Consider the following 27130-nt stretch of genomic DNA (forward strand, 5'->3'; position numbering starts at 1 on the left):
TGGGATGGTAATGTGAGGTCTTTATTCTTGCAGCTTTGGTGTCTGGCTAAGAAAGTCTATTGTGCTTACTGGGGTGGGATGAGGGTATTAATTAGCAGAAGAATGGGCAAGAGCAGGAATTTCTTTCCTTCTCCTCTTAAAATAGAGGAATCCTCCAGGAAATCTAGCAATGACTAATCAAGGATGGCTAGGCACTTCTTGAAAAGAAAGGTAAGCGCCATAAGAAAGGGTGTAATGTAATGAGATTTTTACCTCTGACAATACAAGAACTAGTACATTAACCTGGATTTTAATCTTCCCAAAATTGGGGTACACGCTGTCTTTGACTGCAGGTTGTGAGGATTATTTTTAGCAACAATGTCCTTTTGCAAACAAATCTTGTCCAGTCTCCCCCCCCCCCCCAAGTTATCTCAATTTTAGGCGCCTAAATCAAGAGGACATAGGATTTTTACCACTGTATTCTCACATGGCTATTACAAATAGAAAAATCTGCTGATATACATTATTTCAAGCTGCAACCCCCAGATGCCCCAACCATTGATGATTGCTCAAGTAGCTCAGTAACATCAGGAGGGCCACAGTTTCCTCTGTACATTTCAGTGGGGGTGGAAAAAGCCCAGAGAGCAATGAAGAAATGAGCAAAGCTAAGCAAGTTTCAAAAGGCCTGAAGGCTCCATTTCCAGTCTCAAATGCACTAAATCATTTCAAGGCCAAGCCAAGGACAAAGCTGCTACTGAACAAACAAGAGACAGATCTACTGGACACTTTTACGCTTGCTAAATTGGTCTGGAAGACCTTTCATGCCTTTATATATAACATTGTTAAAACACAATTAGGTCATGTGATATACACATATATCCATGGTCAACATAAACTTGGTTTACTGAAACCAGTGATCTGGATGTATAGTAGATGACCATTGAATCACAAACCAACTATTGCTTGGATTCATACAACATACTCAGCCAGAAACTAACCAACTACATTTTAAACTAACATGTTGACAAACTCAGCTTAATGCTTTTGTTTCATGATCGTATACAGACCTATGGTTGAGAAAGAGGTGAAAGGCTTGTGGCTTTGATTAAACTTCATACATCAAGACACCCAAACGAGGGTGCATCCAACAGGACATTTAAAGAATTTTAAGGAGAAATCACCTATAAAAAGTCATCTTCAGCGTGCATTCTTCAAATACCTATGTATATACCTGGGCATGATATCTTTCAGCAGGTGGGGGTTCTGATGAAAAAGATGTACACCTGTTTCTTTGACAACCCCTTGTACACATAAACAACATCTGCTGCTGTCTGGAACATCAAATCCACCCTTTCCTTAACAGTGATTTTTTTTTTGCAGCCCTAATTATTAAGGAGGCGCTTTAGGACAGGGTTTTCCAGGCGAAGTGACTGGAAGTTTAAAAAAAAGGGGGGGAACATAACTATTTGAGTGAAGCAGCTTGGCTGCTCCTTATAGAACAAGTTTCACCTGCTATCTTCCTTCATGTATGGAATTATTAAAGGGATCCACAGCTGTCCTTCTTTGCCTCTGGTCACAAACGGCATGAGGATCTTTGCAAAACAGGGGTCTTGTAGGAGTAACTAGCTTGGTTCCTTTTTCTGCTCCTCTTTTCTCTGGGTGAATTGCCCTGGCCTGGTTTTAACCCAACAGCCCAGCCTGGTCGTTCTGCCCTGCTTTCCCCACTTCACGCTCCAAGCCCACAGGCCAGCACCTACCAGAGCTGCCCGGACCTCCTATGCTTTCCTTACCTGTCAGTCACAGGATGTCCAGCCAGCCAGTGGTCTTTTGCAGAGTTTCTTCTGAGGCAGAAGAGAGTAGATGAGCAGAGGATAGGGAGAGCTTCTTTCCCACTCAGTGGGATGCAACCAGAAGAGCAAAGTCAAAGAGCGTATACATCTTTTAACATCCCCACCGTCCTAGCAGGGCCTTACTTGGCTCCAAGCCTTTCTTCTCTGTGTGTGTGCGAGTGCCTAGATCAAAAGACAGAGGAGAAAAGAAATGAAGCTCACCGGAGCTGGTCAGGCCGGTTTCAGTTTGGAAAAAGCTGAGAGGCAGGCAGAGTTGGACGAAGGGAGGTGAGTTTCCCCACAGGCAGCACCAGCACTGCTGGGCCCTGGCGCCCTTGAAAGCCTCCCGTCCCATCCCACCCCACCCCCACTGCTGGGTCAGTAACTTATCAGCTGTCTAGCTGAATTATTTACCAGCATTCCTGAGCTGTTTGGTTACTTTCTGATTTTCTGTCCTCCCTCCTCCGAGACCATCTTAAGGCCAGAAAATAAAATAAAAGAAGAGAGAGAGAGAGAGAGAACTGCCACTGAGGCTCAAATGGTCACACTCCATTAATGCTTAAAACCCGATCCTTAATGGTAAGGCTGGCCATACACAGCTCCTGGGGGACCCTCCTTCTGGGTCATCCCATTTCTGCCCAACTGACTCCTTTCCCCCAGTGAAAAGCTCTCCCTGGCTCTTTCATGGCTCAATAGAACAAAGCAAAAAAGAAAAAAAATGAAATGGCCAAAGGTTTTCATTTCATGAAATCGGCTATGTGGCAAAGGGCTTATGTTATAATCATTCCTCTTTTCAAAAGCTGTTCAGCTAACAGGAGACTCTGCAACTGCGTTTTCAGATATACACCCATGGTTTTCAAAATTACCCCATTTTTCTGGGTTTACATGATCTGACTGCAACAATGTGGATCACTATTAGCTGTCAGCAAAGGGGTACAAAATTACACCTTTGCTGCCATCTTACTGTTCCCTGGATTTTTGTACCATAGTAAAAAACTGCCCCCCCCCATGTGAACACCATGCTGGCTGAATTCATATAGTATACAGGGGTAGCATGTATTTAGAAAAACTGGCTTTGTTATTTTTGTTTTAGCACTCTCAAAGTTTGGTGTAATCGATAAAATGTGGACTAGGACCAGGGAGACACAGATTCAGGTCTTCCCTTAGTCATGGAATGACTCATTTTGGATCACTAACTCAGAACACTCTCCATACACTTACTTTGTGTTAGTAAGGTGGGTGGAGAAAGTAGGGTTGTGGTTATGAATTAAAATAGGAGAAATGATGGCTGTGTATATCTCCTTAGGTTCCTAAAACTGTACAAGAAAAAGTGTATGCTTTGGGAACATTTTGGTGATCCTTGATAGAGCCAACCACATACCTTGCGGCCAAATATTCTGGTTTTCAACACCCATAATTTTATTTATTTGTTTGTTTATTTGTGTATTTATTTGTAATGCATTTGTTCATGCATTCATTCATTCCAGTTTAGTCTGCTGTAATTCAGTCAAGATTCCTAGCAGTCAAGTATAGGTATATTGTATATTATTAAAATAATATTAAAATATTCACAGCAACAGCAAAATACCCAGGATGAAATATTACAGCAAATAATAGCAACTACATATGGCCTGTTCCCATCAATTCAATATATTCAGCCTAGGTAATGTCATTCCTACACTTCTCCTTTGGAAGAACTCATTTTTAGCATTTTCTTAAACAGTTTCACAAAGTTAATGCAGCCAGAGAATGACAGGTTTCTCTATAAAGATTAAAAGATAAAGGTGTCATAACACAGATTCCATTCTTATCTAATTCTTACAAATCAGCTATCATTAAAAAGCAGAAAAGCCAAAATGTCTTTGTGGTTTTTATGGTGATCTAAAGAAGCTTTTATTAAAGCTTCCCAAGATCACTGGAGGGTATCAGCAAAACACAATGTCTTGTCCCCAATCATAATCTGAGAGAAATGATTCTTCCTGAATTACATTTTACCTCCTCTTCCTGGTACTCTAATTCTGTTTCGTGTGTGGTTTTATGAAGCTAATGTGTAGGCTTGAGGTTTTTTTTATATATATTTCCTGTCATTTGCCTAGAACAGCACTTTCAAATCTTAAAACCTTTCCTTGCATCAAATCAGCACACAAACAAGACATCTTTTCTTCTGCTGTATTCTTATAATGCATCTGTCATCAAGGCCTTAACCTACAAATGAGACAGGTGTCACTTATCCATAATGTTACCAGAAGCATTTTCCTCCTTATTCTGCCACCATCTAAGACAGTCCTCAGATGTATAAATTTCAATAGAGTGTGATCATGCTTATATGCTAGAGAGAAGTCAACAATTGACTGTTCTGCCTTAAAACAATATGACAGTGGCAGAATAAGGATTAGTAATCGGAACAGCAAAATTCATGTTGATGCAGTTTTATGTGGAGAGCACCTGAACTCAGCAAGGGAAAAAAAATAGACATGGATCAAATGATCAGTGCACTAAGGAGTTAATGGATCACATCAATTTGGGGGATATAATTTATTAATGCTGTCATGTTAGTTCTATGCAAAGAAGACATCGTGACAAACAAGCTAAGAAGGCAAACATTTAATGCCTCATTGCCATCTAATCCAGGGTTTTGCAGCCCATATGTGATAGGCATACTTTTAAAACCCATATAACATGGTTTGAAATGTAGATCCAATTTCAGGTAACCAGAAGGATTATGAACCAGTTTGCCTGTCTATTTACCTGATCTCAAGTTGAGGGTGGGAAACCAGTAAGGGTAATGATGAAGGAGCTAGTAGGAACTTTAATTCAGCAATACTGATAAGATCACAGATTCCCCTGTCCTATTGGTGGGAAAATTGTGTGTTTTGTATATAGCAGGCTCTAAATTCAGTTACCATGCCTCAAAGTAGTGCTGGAAAGAGCATATGAATCTTTGGGGAACTGTGGCCACAACAATGTCCTACTGAGATGGAGGACCAATAGCATTTTTGTCACTGTCTTTTTATGGTCCTGGGACATCTGGCTAGCTTATAGTGGAGTAATTTTAACCTGAAGTCTGTAAAGAAGAAATAAAAACCACAAATGAAGCCCTTCATAATCACACAGTTATGTCATGAATCAGTTAAGCTGTGTTGGAAGAATTATCTTCTGGGTTCAGTTCCAAGTGGGGAAAAGGACACTGGAAACATGGAGGTTGTTTGGAAAGATGGTTTAATGGTGGACAGGACCACATGCCTGGGAGCTCCTGGGGGGAAAAAGGACAGAAATGCTGAGAGTCCCTGGGTTTATGCCCTCTGTTGGGATTTGAATTTGAGCTTGTATTCTGATTGGTTGTCAGACTCCCATGGAGCCATGCAGGGGCAACTCTGTAGGCTGTCCTGAGTCCTGAGCTTGGTTGAGCCTTACTGGATGATGATGTAATGAAAGGGCTTTGGGCATTTCCTATTATGACTCTACCTGGAGGAGATAGATCTTTAGCTATGTAGAATAGGCCCATTGACAAAGGGGTGTGTGTGTGTGAGTTTCTGCCTCTCTGAGTTTCTACTTCTCTTTTAGAGGAAATATTCTTCCTTTTTAGTATATCCTAAAATATTTCATTTTTCTAGGAGAGGGGTGGGTTATAACTTCCAACAGCTGTTATTTATTATAAGGTCTGCAGGTTCTGCCTCATAAAACTGAAACAACCCAGTGCAACTATGTGGGCTGGAACCAGCAGCATTAAACCTGATGCTGTCACCGTCCTTATTTATGTTTCTGTCTTCTTTATCTGTTAATGACTAATAAATTATTCCTGCCTAAGGCAGACGGTTGGACTAGAAAATCTCAAAAGGACCCTTCCAGCCCTATGATTCTGATAGCAATCAGGAATATTTCTATTGTGATTAATCCTCTTGCAACCCCTGCTGGCAAGGAAATGTAGTTCCTGAGTTACAGTACTTGTCTTTTTTCAGCATTTCAACTGCTGCTATCTCCATATTTCAAAAGACTTTTCCACAACACATTATCCTGTTCTTCCTTATTCTCACTATTTTCCATAGCTATTTAATGGGGAAACTGCCATAGGATCTGATCTTTCAGAATGAAATGTGGTTCTGTGATTACTGAGTCACACTGTCTCCAACCAAGAAAGTTTGCACTCCTACCTCTGATATCAGTTTTTCTTTTTGTCTCAAAGTTTAAATAAGCATGCCAAACAAAAAGCGTACTGTTCTCCCTTTTCCAAACTGGTAATTAAATGTTAGCTTCTCTTCCAAAATATCTTCAACCTTAAGAAACAGGTGGAACTTACATTAAAAATAAGCATATTAATAAAATTGATTAAGATTTATGTGCAATCTGTTTTATGTTCTATTTCTCTATGTATTTAGTATATTATGAGATGACAATTTTTATAAATTGTGTGTTTTTCTATAGTTTTCCTTGCCCTGCAATCCTAACAGAGATAGTTTCATTTTCATTTAAGTAATTTAAAATGTTTGTATTCAGGCATTCAGTGGAATGCCATTGTTGCTGTTTCACTCTTAATTTCAGCAGCATTTTACAATACAATATAACCACACAAATTATTTCCATGTCAGTGTAGCTGAGCCTTAGAATGTATAAAATGTCTGAATGCCAGTCCTGGCTTTAAGGAGAAGAGAAGAGAATCCAGATGAGAAAGAAACAAAAGATCTGACTCCTGATAGAGTCTCTCCATCTCTCCACCATTAAAGACACTTGGTTACCTGTTTTTATTTTTAACTACCAAAAGCATTTTTTTGTTTGCCTTCGACACCTTCAAGTTCATCTCTCAGGAGTATTAAGCAGCTTAGTCTTCTAAAGACAGCTGTGTACCAAACACTGCCCCACCAGGAAAGGTTTGGTGATTAGCAAGACAGAAATAGAAATACATTGATGTAGGCTAATTTACAGGGTGTTGGGAAGAAGGGAGATCCATAGACACGGTCTGCAAGAAGATTACTTTCCTGCACGTGATTAGAATACATGATTCAAGATGTGGTCCCCAGAATCTTTGCAACATCCTTGCTTGGTGGATGTTGGTGTGTTAACACTCAAACTATATACAAAATTAGATTTGTAAAATTATTGGGTCTTTTTATTATTATTTTAGAGTCCTGATGATGAGAATGTTCTCTTTTGCAGTGTATATACTGAGTCCCTACTGGCACCATCATTTGTGAATGCACTTTTGGCAAAGCATTATAGACAATACTTTATCCTTCTAAAATGGAATAAATTCTATTAGTATCTCCATAACTGTGTATCCTACTCTCTGGCCATTAATATCCAAGTCTAATTACAAGCAGACTGTTTTCTTTTAATTTTCTTGTATTCTTTGAATTCTTCCCTCCATCTCTGTATTCTTGATGAATAATTTTGTGCAGGGTTGTTACTAGCACAATCCGGTATGCGGGAGGAAATTAACCTGGTGCCCTCCAGTTGTTTTGGATCACAGCATAATTTCATAACCAGTCAGAGAAACATCCAGAATGTGCTGGATAATTTGCAAGTCAAAATGTCAGTATTGTTTTTGAACCTCAGTTCATTTTCTTCTCTGGAGCTTTCACTGTGTTTTGTGATGACATCCCATTTCTGCTTGCTACATCATAGAATACTACTATTTTCTGACTTCAACCCAGTATATAATTTAGACTTTTGCAGAGAGGTTATTGTGTCATTTTGCCACTTGCCTATATGCCTGCCTGCTTCTTTGGATGGACATGGATAGAGAATGGGGTTTCTCAGATGAAATAAACTCAATGAGCTGGGGGGTTCTAACTTTGGGGGATGTAGCCGATGAAGAAAATTACATCCTCGAGGATCTGACAAACAGCTGGACTACCCATTTCAAAGCAGGTGGTAGAATGTGTAGAGCACTTTCTCTGCTGCATATCATCTTTTTATATTTTAATTGCTACTTTGTGAAATTCACTGTCCAATGATATCTTGTTGGCTATAGTAGGGGTACCTAATCCCCGGTCCATGGACCAGCACTGGTCCACATAATACCAGAAATTGGGCCAAACTAAGGAAGTCCCATCTGCGGATGCAGGCAGCACATGAAACCAAGCCCACTCTGGTCCACGGAAAAACCTCTCTCCACAGAACCAGTCCCTGGTGCTCAAAAGGTTGGGGGCCACTGGGCTATAGCAAACCATCTCTGAACATGTTGCCTACAGGAGTTAAGTCAGATCTGAAGGCAAAACAGAGCAGGAAAAGGAGATGGTCATCATCGTATTATGGCTTAGCATGGTAGTGTAGTGAAGCTAGTCTGTAGATTGTAGATTATTTAGTTTTGTCTTGGAACAACATTTGAATCCAGCCATTGTGCTGAAATTATAGCATAGTGCAACATGTGAATCCACTTAATAAACACATGATTAAAGCAAGTTGTGGCTTAAAGTGATGTATAAACCAACCTGTGATTAAGGATATATAGATATTACAAATACCTGAATGTTTTCATTTGTGAATTATAGGGTGGTTGTGATACATGGATTGAATCCTAAGGCATGTTGTTGGGAGCAGCAATTTTTCTGCCATGTCTTTCTCAATTATTTCCTTCCTAGTGTTTTTCCACAAGTGCAGGGTTGACTTTTTTTTAATCAATTGAATATTGATCCATTGGTTGCAACAGGAATTGACTGATTGGCTCATTACCTGAGCCTGACATCATAGGCTCAGGGTGACTAGTACAAAATCACTCAGCTGGCTTTCATGCCAAAAGTACAACTAGAATTCAGTTTTCTGGTTTCTAGAATTCACCGCTGTCTTATTTGATTTCCAATGTAGATCCAAAAAATTAGTCATGTCTATGCTTTATCTCAGGAAGTTGTCCCAAAATCTCTTGCAGCACTCTGTGGCCCAGTTCCCATAAATTGTTTGCTCAACACATTAAGCCAAAATATAATTTGCTTAGGTTTGTCTTACTGCATTGTGCGAAGCCAGCCATTTCATATATCCAAGCTTTCTGGGTATGGGAATATGAGGGATCTTCTAAACCCACTTATGGCTTCATTGGCACCCTCACTATTTTATACTCTATCAGTTCTTCAACACAGCTTGAGAGGTTGGTGTAGTCAGGTTTACTTTGTGTATAGTTGACCTTGCATTCTCTCCTTCCTTTAGTGCTTTTTTTCTCTTTCTTTTCCATTCAGCAAATTGATCCTAATCTCCCCAGGGTGACGTGAAACATATTGAAGGAACATTTCCTTCTCATTGCTACAGGCTCTAGAATCTGGATTGCTCAGGTTTCAGCCCAGATAATAATAACATATTTGGGACAGGAGGTGACTTTGCTATACCTCAAATCCCTGGAAAGAGCTATATGGAGCTTGGTACCTCCATAGATTGTACTTGTCCTGCCCTTGCCTTCCTCTCCCCTCCCCTCCTGCCCTCTCCCCTCCCCTCCAGATGGATCCAGTCTGTGCCAGGCAGCAAAGTGTGACTCGGGAAAGTCTGTAGTCTGAGTGTTAGTTAATCAAGTCCTTGAATGTCCTCTAATCCTACCAAACAACACAACTTGATCTTTCTTTTCTCTCTCTTTCAGTCTTTCTGTCCCACCTCCAAACAGAGAGGAGAGGAATGTCCCAGAGGTCAACTGATCCAAGCAGGTGCTTTAAGCGGCAAGCTGTCAAGCAGCCTCCAGGGTCCAACAGAAGCATCTTGGGACTCTGTAAGACATAGAAGAATTGGCGTCCAGCTCTTAAACCACGGAATGGAGCTCCTTGAAATTAGTGAATTTCTAAGACAGCCTTGAATTCTTGGTAGAAAATAGAGAGCATTTTAACATAGAGAGCAATTTAACATAGAGATCATTTTAACATACTGCACCTCTGTGAAGTTTGCCAATTGCACAGTGGCAGATAGGAAAGCATTCCAGAGGGTTAATGTCATTGCCCAGAAGATCATTGGCTGCCCTCTCCCCTCTTTGGAAGAGCTTTATAGTTCCCGCTGCCTTAAGAAAGTTCATAACATTCTCAAAGATCCATCTCATCCTGGGAATCCTTTTTCTGAATTATTACCATCTGGCAGACGGTACAGAATAATAAAAACAAGGACAAATAGGCTGAAAAACAGCTTCTATCCCAGGGCAGTAGCTCTTTTGAATTCTGCTGTATAGTGCAGTGTTGGTGTGGTGACGGGGGTTTCTGGTTCAATGTGAAGGATGTGTGTTTGTGTTTATTTTCATGGTCATGGTCATGATGTGCACTGAAGATGGTGTTTGGTTTTGTTGTACGAAATGCAATGACAATAAAGTAAACTAAATTTATTCCCACTTTCCTGCCACAGTTCTCAGTATGGGAACATCCCCAGTTCAGATTGCTAACCTGGATATCCCCTGACTTGACGGTTTGCGTCTAAGCTCATTTAAGCATGTAAACATTTCATGGCTCAACATTTCTCTTCCAATTGTCTTCTGTTCTTCATTTTCTCAAGCCATGAGCATGGTTGTTTCTAGCACACCTGATCTATGCTAACCAAGTAGATGCTATACTTGAGTGACAGTAAAATAATGTAGTGGAGAGAGGAAACGACTTGGGAATGCTTGTTAATGAAAGCACTGCTGGTAACATCCAGCTGAGACTGACCTGTGGTGGAGACTTGTGGCCTTCCAGATGTTCTTGGACTACATCCTTTATAGACATCTGGGCAAACCAAGATGCAGGCTAACATCATGACTCAGACTCCAGCCTTACGTACTTGCATGTTTGCTGAAAGTATGCCAATTGTGACCTCTCAATGTACATTTATGACATACATTTTGTTATTTGCCTCCCAAATACCCCCTATGGACTTTTGACAGTTAGGTTGTGATGGAAACAAGTAGCACATTTTATATGTGGTTGTCATTGTCAGCCATTCAGTTTGGCAACTCTGTGGATCAGCGCTCTCCATGCCCCTCTGTCTCTCACCGCCCCCTTCAGATCTGCCATGGTCATCCTGGTGTCATCCTTTATCGTGTCCAGCCATTGAGCAGTTCCGTCCCCTTCTTCTGCTGATCACTTCCAGCATGGACTTTTTGAGTGAGTTACCCACTCATGACATGACATTTTATACATAAGAAAATAGAACTTAATAAAAGAATGCAATAATATTAGAAAAGAATAAAAATAGAAAGCTCTTGATCTATAAGGATGATCCCAAATCATTCTTTCTGGGAGGTGACAGTTTTTCTACCCATCCATTGTCTCCACATCATGGGTCAGTAAGGCTTCAGAGGGGATTCCCAATTTATTTGGGCATGGCATTTCCCACTGGGGAATGCTATGGGCAAGGAGAAGTAATTTTACTTGTGGAAAGACAGAACAGGCATGGTGATATAACTAGGAAATGAACAACTATTTTGCACTGAAAATTTTACCCTCCCCCCTTTTCCCTCCCTGTTTCTCTAAGAAAATTCTTATCTGCATAAAATATTCTTCTTCTCAAATTAGTAGCTTGTGAACAAATGCAGTCCCTTCCCCCACAAACAAATACTTTACTGGGTCAGAGACAGGCTCACTATTTTAGCTGCCCAGTTCCAACAGTGACTAGAGTCTAGACAAAGGCCTCCAAATCGATAATCACAATAGAAAGACAGTGGTCTCCCTCTTGTGAACACAGTGCATGCTTAAAATCAGGGGCTGTACTATTTCTGTACATGGAAGCTCCATTCATCTCAGAAATTTTGACAGGCAGAGGTCCACCTTGGCTTTTTAAAGAAGCCTAGATGTGTTCTTTCATAAGGTTGATCTTTAACGCTGTGGCCAGCTGCCTGGGCTTGGTTGTACACCTGCGTTTCGGGCCTCGGAGTTATATATTTTCTTGCCAATTCTTTTTGTAGTCTCAGCTGAGGGAGTCTTGCCAGCAGATTAGCCTTGGGCATGTAATTGGCTGAGTGGCTGAGCATAAAACACTGGGAGGCACTAAGCACTTAGCACAAAGCACTGGATGCATTTTGGGCTGGCTGGGAAGGAGTAAGGGTCTAGGAGACGGGCCAGGCGAGATCGAGAGCATCAGAGGCAGGTAAGACGAGTCCCAGCTGGGCTGCTAAGAAACCCCTGCTGGGCATTGCTGCAGGGAAGAAGGGATGAAGAAAGAAACAGTGGTTGCTAAGCAGGCAATTATGTGCTGTGTAATTCTTCTGAGAATCATGGGAAGAATGGAGTGAGAGAAAGAAAATGATTAAGAACCTATTTATTTATTAGATGTACAGCCTGCATTTATTTTGTATTATTAAGCTTGGTTTCCCCATGACGGCCACTCTTTTGGGCTGAGAAAAAGCACATCATCCAAAATTATACTCTATTTCTAAGGCAGACCTCAAACTCACGGTTTCCCAGTTTCTAATTCAGTGCCTTAACCATTATTCCAGACTGACTCAGGTGTGGTGTTGCAGACATTGAAGTTGTGCCATCCCCCAAAACTATTGTCCCTTTTTCTATTCACCATTCATGAATTTACAACTTGTTGGCTGGAAGGAAAGTATATCAAAGCATCCAAGTAGTCACTTCTCTTTGACAGCCATTGCTCTCAGGCAAATGCCTTTGTCACTAAAAGATAGGAAAGAATTTTTTAAAATAGTGGATTGAAATACCTTTAGCATCCAATTTTGTCTGTTTCTAAGAACATGCCTTCCACTCCCTTTTCCTGAGCTTTCTCTTTCCCAACTGCTAAATCAACTTCACTTGCTGCCTGTTAAGAACAGAAATGTTGTTGTACCTGTTTTTCACAAAACCAGACCAAGATCTATGCTGGCAGATGGAGAATTTCCTTAATTATACAGTTGCAAGCTTTTAATTGTATCAGTGGAAGGACTTGAAACTGGATTAGCTATGCAAGGCATCTGCTCTACCCCTTGGCTGCCTAAAATCCATAAAGCCAGTAACTGCAGGGGGTAATGAAATGAGGCTCTGGACATAAGCTGAATGCCTGTTGAGGATAGCTGGAGAAGGAACTTTCAAAACTCCTTTTCCCCCCAATTCTCAGAGACAGAAGGAAAGAGATGGTGGAAGAGCATTTCCTCAAGGGCTAGCAGAACATTCTCCTGACCTGTCGTCTGTTTTTGTAGAAGGCAAGTCTTGATCTATCTATGCTGATACATCTGCTTTTTGTGGGAGCCTTTTGTTTCATGCACAGTTCTAGTATGGTCAGAGATGGCTTGTTTAAAGTTTGGCATCTTATTCCAAAAAGGGGTCAGGTGATAGATTTTTCGTTCTGTTTTCCAGGCAAGTATTGGGTTTTTTTTTTAAATCCAAGTATATGAGAGAAGAAAGATTTGGGTAGAGGGGGAGACCAGTTGGTACTTACCAGCCTTTTGAAATCCAAGGGAAATGCAATTATGACACATGGTTCACTAACCAAGAGAGTAGTTTAAAATTGGCCATACTCATTTTTGTTGTTCTTCTAAGGCTGGGTGAGTACTTGAGGCTTTTCATTAAAACTGCCATATTTTAAGCAACAGGTTAAATATTTTGCTGTAAAGTTCCATTCAACTGCATAGAAAACAAAGGAAGGGTCAGAAAAAACTTTGAGAAGAGCAGCCACTGCTCTTTGATAACTTTGGAGTCAACATTGAAGGAATTGTATTAGTTTTGAACCTGAAAAAGCATACTGTTTTTAATGCTAATTGGTGGTAATTAATTGATGGCTTTGGGAGGAATTGCCAGAAATATCACCACTATTATGCAAATATTTGTAATTTTATTGTAATATTTGTAATTTTAACCAAAAAAGTGTTACAGTACTTAGTCTGCCATGCTTTTGGTGTGGTTTTCAGGAGAACTCTGAAGGGCATCCCTGGCCAATAATTGAAAATTAGATTAGGTGAGCTGAAAGAGCCTTTCTAATTCAACCTCTACTGATGTGGACTGGCAAATATTAAAAGCAACACGCAATAACATGGGCATAAATATCCAAGGGATATCCAAAATATAAGGGAATGCGGAACATATTTATTCTTGCTGTGTTATCTATATATTGTCAGGCATAAGAATGTTTTACGAGTTGACATATATTCTGTTCAAGATATTTCCGTACCTGCATTTTACAAATCTGTCTTTTGCCCTTCAATATTCTTTTCTTTTATTGTCAGAAGGGGGAGCCATTGTCTCATTGAAATTTCCCATTTCCTTAAAATCGGAAAAGGTAGCAGCACCTGAAAGGCTAACAATTTTTGAAAACTGGAGGTTTTCAAAGATAGAGTGGACAATCATTTGACTGGGATAGTGCAAGGGTCCTGCCTTGAGCAGAGCGCTGGACTAGCAGACCTCCAGCCCTATGATTCTATGTCTTCTACAAATAGGTTATTACCTCAATTATTAACGTGAAATATATACAACAATAAAATTATAAGGCACTAATTTGCCAAAAGAAACCTGTTTTTGCTGCAATTGCCTTCCCAGTTGAAACTCATAAGACGAGGGGAATATCAGAAAAGTAACAAGTCACATTAAAGGGATGAATGTTCTTTGTTCCAGATCTGTTGGAGAAAGAATCATTTTCCATATGACCACAGAAGCATTATTCCTGCCCCCTCTTGAGTCTGGGCTGGAGCACAACAACCAGGAGAGTTCAGAAGAGGGTGAATTCAGGCAGATGGTGGGAACCAAGGACGTGGTCAAGGATGTTTCCATAACCACTGAATCTAATAATCTCTTGACACCCCCACTTGAAGAAGTCAACAGTCTCATCTCCAAAAAAAATACACTAGAAGAATTATCCAACTTGATACCAAAGGATGCCCCTGTGGAGAAAGCCTCCTCATCTCCAGCCATTCATGGAATGAATATGGCACCTGTCTACAACCAACTAGACCAAAGGCAAGAGGACAGCCAGATCAAGATGCCAAATGTCTGCTCAGAGCAGCAGGAAAAAGCAAGTACTTCATGTCAGTTGGAAGAAGGAGAGACTGGCAGCTGTCTTGAGTGTCATAACAATATTTTAAATGTTTTTCCAGAATTTAAGCACTCAAATGGAACCTCGATGCAAGAGGTTCAAGGAGTGGAGAGCAAGCTATATCACTGCGCTGATAAAGTTCCCATTGTGCCTGCTGATTTCCCGAAATCTTTGGAATCTGTCCAAGAGGCTAAAAAGGATCCTCTTGTTTATAATGGAACTATTTCAGATATTGCTTCAGAGCAGCAGACCTCCAATGACATCTCTAATCAACCAGACCAAAAGATAGAAGACGACACTGTAGATCATTCTGTCAAATCTTTTGACGCGCATTCAGATTCACCAGAGAAACCAGAACTTACCAGTAGCCTCAAACAAATTCCTGCCTGTGAAGAGAAAAGCAAAAGTCTCACTTCACCTAAATCTCCCAACTTGTTGTGTCTGGAGACCAACTGTCAAAACCAAGCAGGGGAGGGACAGTGTTTTATCTCCAGTCATTCTAATTTTGATTTGACAGATGAACTTCAGGGAACATTTCACCCTACCAACATTCATGAAGAAAGAAAGCCAAGCTGCCAAAAAATTACAGAAACAGGTAATGAAGAAATAATAACCAATAAAGAGAATGATCAGTTACTTTTAGCTTCAGAAGATTGCCAGGGTCATGTCAATGGGCAGTATTTGAGAAACGTCTTGGAAGATAATTCTCAAGAAACTGGCGAGCAGGTCACCCAAGATTCTTCCTGCAGTCCAAATTCATCTTCCCTGGCATTAGCAGGCTCCCAGCTAGATGTTGACTTCTGCTGCCAGCAGGGGGCGTCAGGTACAGGTTGTGACACTCTACCTTCGAAACTGCTGGCACAGTCTCCTGTGGCAACCAATGACTCCTGTGGACCTGCCCACCAGGGCCTGGCTCCTGTATGTGACGGGCAAGACAGGGAAGGCTTGACTATTCATGAGTCAAGAGGAGCCGGCAATAACGATCAGTCCCAGGGTGAGGTTGGAGCAGAGTGTGTGCTGGAATCTGAGAGGCAAAAAGAAGAGACCAGGGACTCTGAGCCTGGAGAAAATACCAGCCAGCCAGAGGAGGCAGAGAATCTGTCTGGTGCCAACAAACTGGACGAAGCATTTCCTGACTCACAAAGCCTGACGGGTGCAGGTGATCCAACTTGTCCCAGAGAGGCAGCTAGTGCAATGGTTTTAGCCAGTGCGGAAGATCTGCTAGATACCAGGAACAGAGCAGACTCTCGAGGTTTAGCTAATGCCTCTTTAGCTAATGGGTTAGATATTGCTACAGAGCATTCTGGGTCAAATCCAACACCACGAAAAGGATTACTTCTTGATGTTGCAAGCCCCACCAGTACCAGAGATCTGGTGAGCCCAGAAGATCCAACTCTTGCTGCACCTCCTGCTGAAGAACACTTGGTGACTGAAGAATCCGATTGTCCCACAGACCTGATGGGAAATAATACCGATGAGCCCGAGAACCCTTCTCATGCTACCGAGACCCCAATTGAGCGAGAGATTCGTCTACATCTGGAAAGGGAAGAGCTTCTACGCAGGGAGAGAGGCCTGGGCAGCTCTCGAGGTACCCAGGAATATGTGGAAGTGTGCATCAAGCCTATCTTGAACCAAAGTACAGCATCATCCATAAAGCCAAAGGAAAAGGAGCGTCAGTGGGCTAGTGTCCAGATGCAGAGGGAGATTCAACGGGAGTGTCGGCGTGAAGAGGACCTAGTGCAGTTGGGCAAGGTGAGAGGTACCTATGACCGTGGTACACCCCAAGAACTGCAGGAGAAGAAGATGATTTTTAAGCATCATTCCCACCCTGGGACACCAGACTTCAAAAAGAAGGGGCATAGCAGCAGAAGCACCAGCTCCACAGAAAATGCTTTTGCTGAGGTCAATCGGATGCCCAATGTGATCATCCAGGACTCTGGTGTTGCAGCAGAACCGAAGCAGCATATGCCAGGGAGAGCCTCCTTGGCTAGCCCCTTTTTCTGCTTGCGTGCCAAAAGCTCTCAGTCTCTGTTGTATCAGGAGGTCCGGGAGGTCCAGGAACGAGAACAGGAGCTGCAGAGGCAGAGGCTCGCCCTGTATGGCTCATCACTGCCTTGCCACCCAACACAAGACTCCAATCAAGATGAGGAAGTCCCCTCCCCACCAGGTAAGTACTGTCGGATGGGAAAGGTGGGATGAAGAGAAGAATGAAAAAGGATCACATGCTTGGCTTTCAGTTGAAGAATCGAAGCAAGCGGGTGATTCTTTTTCCATTCTTCTCTTCAATTTTCCCAAAAACAGTTTTCCCCCAAACTGTTGTCATTCTAATGGACTATTTATCCCAGGCGGGATATGTAGCCCATTTGGAGAATGCCAGCTTGGGAAAGACTTTATTAAAACATTAGAAATGAGAGCAAAAAGAATTTGGGTGAAACTAGAGAGGCAAGAAAAAACTAAAAGAAAGTTCTTCAGGAACAGATCATAACAAAACAAACTGCGGAATTCACTCCACTTATAAATAATAGCCAGCAGCTTTGATCACTTTTCTCCATTCTGAGGACTTTTAGATGTGTTGGCATTATATCTCCAAGAATTCCCCGTTCATTTGTAGGAGAACAGTTATTTGGGAAAGATTGGCTAGATGCTCTAAGGGGAAATTACACCGATTTATGGACAAAACCATCACTTTTTAGAAGCAGCAAAACTCTGAATGTAAGCTGGGAAACATGCTTTTATTAGCATTCTGTGCTTTATGGAGGCTTCTGGGCATCCAACAGAGGCATGCAAACCCAGATGTATAGTTGCTCTCCTATTGCAGGCCTCTTCTGAAACCCAATCATTCTGAGATTAGTTTGTTGGGGTCAAGAGGTTAAAGTGCTTGATCTGGTCAGTCAAATCATATTGGTCTCTCTGCATGACCTTGAAATTGTTGCTTGGTCTGGAATATTAAAAAATAATGCAAAACGGGAATGCACAGAAACCTGAAGATAAAAGTATGTTTGGGGAAAGGATTCTGAATGGGTAGCCTGGCCCACTTTTGATGCCACCTGTTCAAGCTTAAGAAAGAAAGGGGAAAACTATACGTTATGCTCAACTGTGATGTCATACAACTCTACACTGATGCCACAGAATTCTGTTTTTCATCTTGATTTAGTCTGTTTGCCACTAGCTTTTTCATACATCGCTCATCCTAAAGACAGCAATGCATTTTGATTCCTCCTCATTTCAACATGATAAAATAAGCTAATGATATAATGTGTTTTGCCTTTAGCTCCCATAAGGCCCTGTCAAGAGAGCTGATAGTAAGGAAGTGTGAAAATGAGGCCTTGGTTGAAACAACACAGGTTTTATATTATTCCTTCCTAACATCCCTCTGCTGATTCCTAAGGCTTAAGAATATTGCATGGGCTGCAGTTGATCTCTGGAATGTGATGCAGTGATAAAAGAATGTTAGACAAAAGCAGGGAAATCTGTGTTCAAATCTCTTTAATTTCATCAGTTGACCTGGTAGCCATCAGTCTATCTGTAGTATACATGTATTTATATGTATGGGTGGGTGTATATGTAAGTATATGTATATAGCATGAGTATATGTGTGTTATATATGTGTACACCTTTGAGAGCAGACAAGAGAATTTCATTTTTAATGTGTGCCAGTATGCCCACAATAAAAAATGACAATAAAGGTTATCTATCTACCTATCAGCTGATACAGAGTGAAATGTAGCATGAGAATTTGGCATCCAGCATGTGTATCCAGAGGGTGGAAATAGGTTTCTAGGATGTTATAGCAAACACTGGGTTGAACTTTAACAGAGGCAAGACTGAAAGGGAAAGCTGGGTGTGAATGCTTACAGCTCTGAGTAGATTCTGAAAAGAGGTGTGGAACTCATAGAAGAAATGTGGCAGAAACACAGCAGGAAGAAGGACCCATTTCTGAATTGTCTGTGGCAGGCCATGCTGTCCTCATTCTTATGCCTAGCCATAAAGTAGCTTGGGATTAAATGTATTGTGCAAACCCAACCATCATGGTTTGTAATCTGTAGGGGTTTTTAAAAACATGATGTAGAGTATGGGCCCTGCCAGTTCTAAATCATTCATTTAACCAAGTTTAAATATATGTGTGAACCCAGCTACTGTCTGAATTTAAAAGCCCTTCTCTGTTATCTGTTACTTAAGCATGAGAAAAAGAGCTCTGTATATGCTCAGGCAATTTCTCCACTATTGACTTGTAACACCTTCATAGTATCCACAGCCATTGTTGACATGATTTGTGGTTTGTCACACAGTCAGCCAGATGTCCAGATTGGATTTGGCATTTCTGTCTAGCCATGTCAAGTCCTTCCAAAGATCTGGGATAGGCAGATCTGGATGTTTGATAGTGTTACAGATATCATCTCAGTGTGTAAGCTGTTCCAAGTAAAGCTACTTTTTTTCAATTGACCGTTGCTATTATTGTTGTTGTTAATTTGGCATAATGATAGATGGATGACTCTAGAAGTGGCTGCAAGCTGCTAGTTGGGGGGAATGACCACAGAGAAGCATTCCCTTGCTAATAAGACTACATAGCTCCTAAGACTGATTTGACTTCCTTTTTCTTCCTTTGCAGAGAGACCTTCCTGCAAGAAACTGGAGGTCATTTGGCCCCCTCCTAGCACTTCAGAGAACATTCAGGTGAATGGCCTCCACCAGGTAACAAGCAGGGTAACCACAATTATCCTCACAGCTGTGACATGTCTGTGGAACAAAGCTAGATATAATAAGCTTTTAGTACTCCCAAATGTGTGTGTGTGTGTGTGTGTGTGTGTGTGTGTGAGAGAGAGAGAGAGAGAGAGAGAGAGAGAGTGCACGCGAGAACTATGATCCTATAAGAATGTGGGGCATAATCCTCCTGTCTCATTCATGTATTTATTTTAGAATATCCAGATAACTTTTTCTTGTTTTTTTCCAAAACTTCCCATGTTTCCCCACCATCTTGGTTTAATTATATATATTTTTAAATCCCATTAATGAGGGTAATACTCATCATTCTTAAAGCACTTAAAGTTGTAAGAGATAGGTTAAAAGGGGAGATATTTGCAAGAGATATTAACCATGGCTCACCATATTCCATCTGGTTCCTCACAATTATTTCATACTGCCTTAAGCTCTCCTCTTGGGAATATAGGTGATTATCTTGGTACAGGTCAAAATTCAGGTTCTTAGCGCCTTTCTCCATTTTCAAGCTGCCCCTTCCCCAGTCAATGGCCTGTAACAAGGGTCCAAAATACAAGGATAATGAGAAGTTCCAACATTCATTTTGTGGCCTCAGAGCAAGACTAAGGTTTCTAGCTTTTTTCCACCGTTTTTGCAATTCTCCAACGTAATCCAAAATGATTTAGAGAAATTATTTTGATTGTGATCAGTCTGATCCCACCTTCTACTATATGGATCATGCTGTATTGTAGAAAAATCACTACAGCCCTGGAACCAATAGAAGTTCTAAATCTCTAAATTATAGGCTTTCTATAATCTCTAACCTATCACTCCCTCCAATTCCAAGCAACAACATTGGCATTGTCAAGGGTAATGGGCTTTGCAATCAACATATACCTAGGAATAATAAAGTTGAAAGATGAGGCTGCTCTACTCTACAGCAAGTTTTCCTGGCTACACTTGGAGATGCTGGGGGTTGAACCTGGAATTACCTGATTGCAAAGTATATAAATACTGTGGATGCAAAATCATTTCCTTGTTTTGCCTCCTACTTGTTCCTTCTCTTTGCCATCTTCCAGATTGTTAATGCTGTGATTCATTATTCCAACTTTCTTGTTCTTGTAACTCATTCTGTTGTTTCAAAGGTTTGTATTTACTAAATAAACTATTTAAAATAACAATAAGGGCCTGCCCACTATTTATAGCTGACAGCTTTAATTTGCTTTTGCAGTCATCAACTCTCCATGGTCTTTCTCCATAACCCCGAACTTTATTGCAACCGATAGAAGTAGTTGCAGGATTGTAGTTTTGCTAAGAATCTGCTCCTTTGCAAAGATCAGACTCTGAAATTTCCTTTGAAATATATGAGAGGTTTGCTAGGGATATCTATGATTAGCCAAGTCCCATTTTATGACATGGTGTGACATGGAGATTGAATGAATTTATCGATAGATGGATGGATGATCAATTGGCATGGGAGTCTAAGAGTGAAATGCAGCTCTGGGGTTGGTTGGTGACTTGGGCTATTCCTTCTACATTTTTTTTAACTTTTGCAATTCTTAATTTTTAACATTTTTTAACTTTACTTTTAATATTGTTTATAACTATGTCTCTTTTATGGTTTTTATTTACAAATCACCTAAAGTCACTTAGGTGAGATCAGTAATGTAGACATTTAATAAATAAAATAAATATAGAAGGTGACAGAGAAAATTGAGCTCCTTATCCTTTATGTGGTAAAAAATGCAGCTAGGAGTGTACATGCTTAAAGTGAGGCTCCTGCAAATTCAGCTCTTCAATAATATGTCTGAATGTGCACTGTTCAGCTCCTTCTGTTGCATGTGCCTCGTTAAAAAAGACAAGAATGGCATGGTACCTAACTCATGTCTACTCATAGCTATAATTTATCATACAAAAAGTGGCTCAACTTTGTCACACTCTTATCTTTTGCAGATAGTTGCACAAGATAACCATTCTCACAAAACGGACCTGAATGCATTTCTGCAGAACACAAAACCCTTGCTGCTATTTAAAACAGTGGAAAAAATGCTGACACCCCCCCTTTTTTTTAACAAAACTCTTTCAATGGACTCGTTGTACTGCAATACATTTACATTTGTTTCCTTTGTCCTTGATAGCAGCAGGAAAATAATTAAACTGTAAAAGTAGTGCTGAGCTATTATTCTTAGGAGTTTTCATATCTAATCTCGTGTGGTTGCAGATATTGGAAAGAAATTCACATGCTTCAGTTTCTTTTTGTCCTTTATTGTGATAATCTAAAACAACAGCAGTGGCCTCTCAGATTTTTCTGTCTGAAGTTCCAGTAAGAAGCAATTGACCTGTTACAAGATTGAAAGGGCTTCTATGGGGTTCACTTGTGTTTCCTTTTTATGCCTGGACCTCTCCCCCTCTCCTAGAAGAGGACCCTGGAATGGCCAACATGCTGGTACCAGCTCTTCAATAATATGTATGTGCACTACAAGCACTAGAGCAGGGGTCTCCAACCTTGGCCGCTTTAAGCCTGGTGGACTTCAACTCCCAGAATTCCCCAGCTTTGCTGGCTGGGGAATTCTGGGAGTTGAAGTCCACCAGGCTTAAAGCGGCCAAGGTTGGAGACCCCTGCTCTAGAGGACATGATTACAAGCTGTGCCTTTGCTGGAACAATTTGGAGCTGATTTATTTATTAATTAACATATTTCTATCCTGTTTGATTTCAGTCAAGCCAACAGAGATTAATGTTAAAAGTACAAAAGAGCAACCATATGATTAAAACAATCATAGATTTTATAAAACTTCTGGGTTTTTTTACACTGGGGCTGTTAGAAATACTGTCAAATGAAATAACACCCTAGTCTGTACAGCTGCAGTCCTTAAACAAATCGATTCTATATTCTTCAGTGACATATCTGAAGCAGTGGGTGATTTCTTGGGTTTAAAAAATAAATTTTTCATTTCTTCTTAAAACAAACCAGAGAATGAAGTAATTCTAATTCTAGAAGGAGGGAATTGTGCAAGGTTGGTGCTGTCACCAAGAAAGCCTTACATCTAGTCAATTCTTGGTGAGCCTCCTTCTGGGTTAGTTCCTACAGTACTTCCAGGGAAGTTAGAGACAAACTGGCAACAAATCTCTGTGTAGCTTAAATTTGGCTAAAATTGCTAAGGAAGCCAGTGTAGTTTTGCCAAAACAGGTGACCCATGATCTTGTTAGGAAATAACCGTGAGAAGTTTCACCATCAAAAATTAGGGGAACTGTGGTCCGTTGGCAGATTACAATCTAATTGTAGCCCATTACTGCTGTCCATCGTGGCGTAAAATTGAATGGGGCTCAGATTGTCACACATAAATCAATCACCTTGCCAGTCTCCACTTTGAATAGTGTAAGTGTAAAGGAACAAACTTACTTGGTCTTAAGCATGTGAGCTTTTTTGTGTAATATGAGAAAGCATGACATACCCAGCTCCCATTTCCATTAGGAGGAGAAGCAAATCCTGTTTGGATTTTCTTCTTCAAATGCTAAAGCAGTAATCCTGATAGATTTGCTGTGATGTGCATCCACTGAATCCAGCCATCCTCCAGATTTATTTGTTTCCTGACTTTATTATTTTTGCAAACAACTCAAGGCAGTATTGCATTGCATAGACTTGTGAACTGGCAAATAGAAACCATGATTCCCAAACCACAGTAACATTTGAGGTGGCATGATTTGGAAATTTTTCCCTTTTAAGATTAGATCTAGGAAAAAGCTTAATTTGCAATAAAGCATATTATAAAGGGTATATTAGGCACATAATGAAGTTTTATGAATTAATAAAATTTTGAATTACTTTTTGAATTATGCTAGGATCATAATCATTGCCCAGTAAAGGCAACTACTGATGTTGACAGTGCAATCAAATGGTGTCCTTTGGAGGTTGGAAAAAATAAATATTAGTTCAATAGGGAAAATTATGCTGAGTGTTTTAGTTCGTTCTGAACTAGTCATGGCAGCATATTTGCACTTATAATTTGCATACTTGCTTTTTTCATGTGTTGCTTCCTGTTCCTCCCTCCCCCCCATTCAACCCCATAGGTGGAGAGAAGTCCTCGACTCCTGCGTCGCCAGAGGAGTGCCTTAATCCAGCGTTGGGAGTCTGGAGCTATTGGCAATGAGGAGAATCAGGATTAAGGGCTGCCACAGCCTGAAGAAGCAATGGGTTGACCTCTTTTCATAAGATATACCGGGGTTTCTCAAGGGGTGTCTCACACAAGAATAAGTGCCGTGTGCAAGCATCTCTCTGGAGTCTATCATGCACTCCTTCTATTCAGCCTTTTGATTTGACAGAAATGTTCCAAAGCCTGTCTGCCTTATGTTTGGTCATAAGCAGAAAGGATGTTTATAGTTGGTTGCCTTCTTCTGAGATTTAAACTGGAGTGAGAAGGAAAGACTATAGTTAGACTACGAGCTGTTCTGAGGGCTTATATAAGCAGGAAGATGGGGGTATCATTTTAGTAATCAATAAATCAAATTAAGTTCCAAATCTAAAGCAGTGCAACTATTAATTTGTATTTATGTAGGGACATCTGGATGGACACTGATGTCTCATTTAAATCACTTTATATTCATAATTTTTTTCCTACATTTTATAGTTTTGATCCATAGGTTCCCACCACATGCAATTTTTCTCAAGTAGATCCATGGATGTACACTCTGAGCAAGGTGACTCTCTTAAGGATGTCTAGGTACACAAGACAGAAGATTATATTTAGGTTTGGGAGCTTGGCAATTAACTGTTTGGCTCTCTGGGCTGATTACATCTCTGGATACATATCCTCAGGAAAGAAAAATATTAGATTACCAGTTCCTATGTGATTTATTTTGTCCTCAGGTTTGCTCATATTCAACATGTTGCATGTGGATTTTGCCCTTGGGTATTTATATAGCACAACAACATATGGTAGGAGTATTACTTCATATTACTCCAATTCATAGGGGAGAAACTGTAACAAAATATATATACCTTTGCAAAGCTCCTTTCTGTTGCTCATTTTACAGGAGATTCTGGCTTCTGTTTGTTTCTTTAAAATTAAAGATTATTTTGGGTATGAGTAACCCCAAATTGCTAGCTTTTATAAATGCAGCAAGAATCCTGGTCCTTAAAATTATTTCTGTGGCCCTTAAAAAGAATTTTTGTCTGAGGTTTTTACTCATTGAGAAAATAAAGGACAGTTGTTTTTCCCCCAGAGCTAAAAGCCATTTAAGGGAAAGAGTGAACTTGTTTAATTAACTGTTATTTTAAAGGCTAAATCTATAATAGCATTTCCTTTTGTAAGTAAATGGGATTTATTGAATTAACAGGGCATTTAATGCACAATAAAAGCTAACTGGCAGAGGAGCTCTCTGCCTTGACTATTGTGCCTCGGCTATGTTTCTGCTTTGTGGCAACGGAGAAATGATTATGTCAACATCTCTAGTTTAAAAGGGTGGGGAGGGATCCTATTTCATCTGGCTGGAGTGAGAGTCCTCCACAAAGGCTTGGTCTGAGGTGACTTGTCTGACTCATAAAACCACATTTTATCAGGAAGCAACAGGTGGCTTAGAAATATGTACAAATTGATCTCATAGAAACGGAGTTTTGGTCACAGATTCAACACTGACCAGCTTCTTCATTTGCCGCACCCTTTGCTCATTTCTGATGCCTTTCTGGGATCTGAGTATTAGAGGCAGTATTTCATCAAGTAAAAAAGTGAATGATCCCCAACCAAAGCCATACTTTCAACCAGTAGATTTATTCCTAGCAGTGCCAAATCCAATGCTGTAAATATTTCTTAAGAATTTATGCTACCATTTATAACTCTACCACTTCTTAAAATTAATGTGAAACAATAACCTTTGTTAGTGTCACTTGTGTAATGCTTACTTGGCATCAGGACAGCTTAGTAGCCACACCCAAACTCTTTAAAGCACTTCTTCCTAAACTCCTTCCCTTTGGAAACATTAATTTTTTTACTCAGGCTTTTAAATGAATAAAACAATGACTGTATTATCTCTGTTATCACTGTATGTTTTGCAAATCTCTCTTTGATAGTTGGCATTCTGTAAATATTTTAATAAATAAAAGGACATTCTGTAATGTAGAACTGACAAAAACCTTTTCCAGCCTGAAATGAGCTAACAGGTTGGAGTTGGGATGCTTAAACCCCAGAATTGCCACTCCTTCTGTTTTTTTAGTTATGAGAAATCATAACCAAGTGTAATCTTTAATACTAATAATGAATCGCACAGCCTTGTCTCTCTACCTCTTGCCTCCCCTCCATCGCCTTCTTTCTGTCCATGCATGTTCTGGAGAGAGAATCAAGAATAGCACTGGGAATTAAAGCTGCAGAAAAGTTTCTTGAAATGTTTAGAGTGTATCAGTCACGGGAACTACAGCTACCATGGGGAGAGGGTGATCCTGTCATAAAATGATGGCAGTAATGACTAAGAGGAGCCCCAAAGCAAAATGTGGAGCAGAGAGCCAACTGAGTAGTATGCCAGCCTTAGGAGCAAAGCAAGTGGGTGACTGAGAAGGGAGGGACCGATGCTGTCTGTAGGGAAACAGAAGAAAAAGATGCCATCTTTACAAAATTCATGTATGTAAAATATGTAATTTCAGACACAAATTATACATTTGCAACGTTTATATCATGGCATTGTGACATATGTGATACTAGTCTCTTTCATTAGATGCTTATGGGCAGGACTATGTCCTTTCCTCTCTTACATACAGTTATGGTTATTGTTTTAACCATTCAGTCATGTCCGATTCTTGGTGACTTTATAAGCAAGTGCTCCTCATGCTACCCCGTTAAACACAATTTCTTTCAGTTGTTGGATATTCATCTTTGTATCAGTTTTAATGTTATCAAGCCAGCATGTTCTTTGTTTGCCCCTTCTTCTTTGTCCACTAACCATTCATTGACTTCTCCAATGAATTTGCATGCATGACATGCCCAAAGTAAATCAGATGTAGTCTTGTGATTACATATATATCTACATCTATATCTATCTATCTATCTATCTATCTATCTATCTATCTATCTATCTATCTATCTATCTATCTATCTATACAGAGATAGATAGAAATAGATATATCTATATATCAATACTGATATTGATATCAATATGTATAGATATATATATATACTCCATCTGTAGAATAATGCAGGAATGAATGTAATGTTCTGGTAGGTGTTCCTTCACAAAACAGGAAATAAAAAAGTAAGTCTCTACTAGGCCTAATCCACTTATTTTACTATTAAAATAACTGGCAAAAGAGATGCAGAAGTGTTTGATGAAATAGCTAAACTCTATTCTTTCTTCTAGTAACTTACTAATGGGAATAAGAAAAGGATAAGAAAAGGAAAAAAAACAGAGATAGGTGGAGGGAATTCTCAATGCTAGAGCAGTGCAAAATTTACTTTGCCTAAATAAACAAACACAAAGAGAAAGACCAGTTTATTACAGCACAAGAGTGTAACAGGACTGATAATGTTTAGGATGTTCATGTTCTTTCTGATATAAAAAAAATCATGCCTTCTACCATGATAATTGTGATCACGGGGATTTTCTGGCTGATGGAAAGCAGAGATAAGATTGGGGGTCTTTTTTCGTGGTGTTGATTTTTTCCTCTAATTATCTAGACTTGGGCTTAAGCACCTTCTTGGTTCTATTCCCAACTAATTTTGGATTGTCACTGAAAATTAAACAAATTCCACCATCA

General features: G+C 40.1%; 2 protein-coding genes across 7 annotated transcripts in view; one reads left to right on the top strand and one right to left on the bottom strand.

The window, feature by feature from the left end:
- PALM3 (paralemmin 3) overlaps positions 1-2466 on the bottom strand; it is a 38233-nt gene extending 35767 nt beyond the window's left edge. Inside the window, exons 1-2 of one of the 2 annotated variants that reach the window (XM_087925888.1) lie at positions 2248-2466; positions 1770-1991 (exon numbers count right to left, since the gene is read on the bottom strand). The gene's annotated coding sequence lies outside the window, so the exon portion shown is untranslated. Of the gene's footprint in view, positions 1-1769; positions 2172-2247 lie in introns of those variants that run through there. The other variant, XM_087925887.1, reaches the window with a different exon arrangement.
- MISP3 (MISP family member 3) lies at positions 2079-27130 on the top strand. Of its 5 annotated transcripts, none has more exons than XM_087925890.1 (4): positions 2079-2096; positions 14279-16863; positions 19306-19388; positions 23461-27130. In XM_087925890.1, the coding sequence occupies exons 2-4, from the start codon at positions 14307-14309 to the stop codon at positions 23554-23556; spliced, it is 2736 nt and encodes a 911-aa protein (XP_087782016.1). In that variant the 5' UTR covers positions 2079-2096; positions 14279-14306; the 3' UTR covers positions 23557-27130. The 5 variants fall into 5 exon arrangements, with proteins under 5 accessions (XP_087782016.1, XP_026567328.1, XP_087782018.1 ...); XM_026711543.2 differs by lacking the exon at positions 2079-2096 and adding an exon at positions 11725-11825; XM_087925892.1 differs by lacking the exon at positions 2079-2096 and adding an exon at positions 11732-11825 and having other exon boundaries at positions 19306-19370.

This window comes from Pseudonaja textilis, chromosome 2, assembly GCF_049901715.1.
Source record: "Pseudonaja textilis isolate UNSWEBS1 chromosome 2, rPseTex1.2, whole genome shotgun sequence".
Taxonomy (NCBI): domain Eukaryota; kingdom Metazoa; phylum Chordata; class Lepidosauria; order Squamata; family Elapidae; genus Pseudonaja; species Pseudonaja textilis.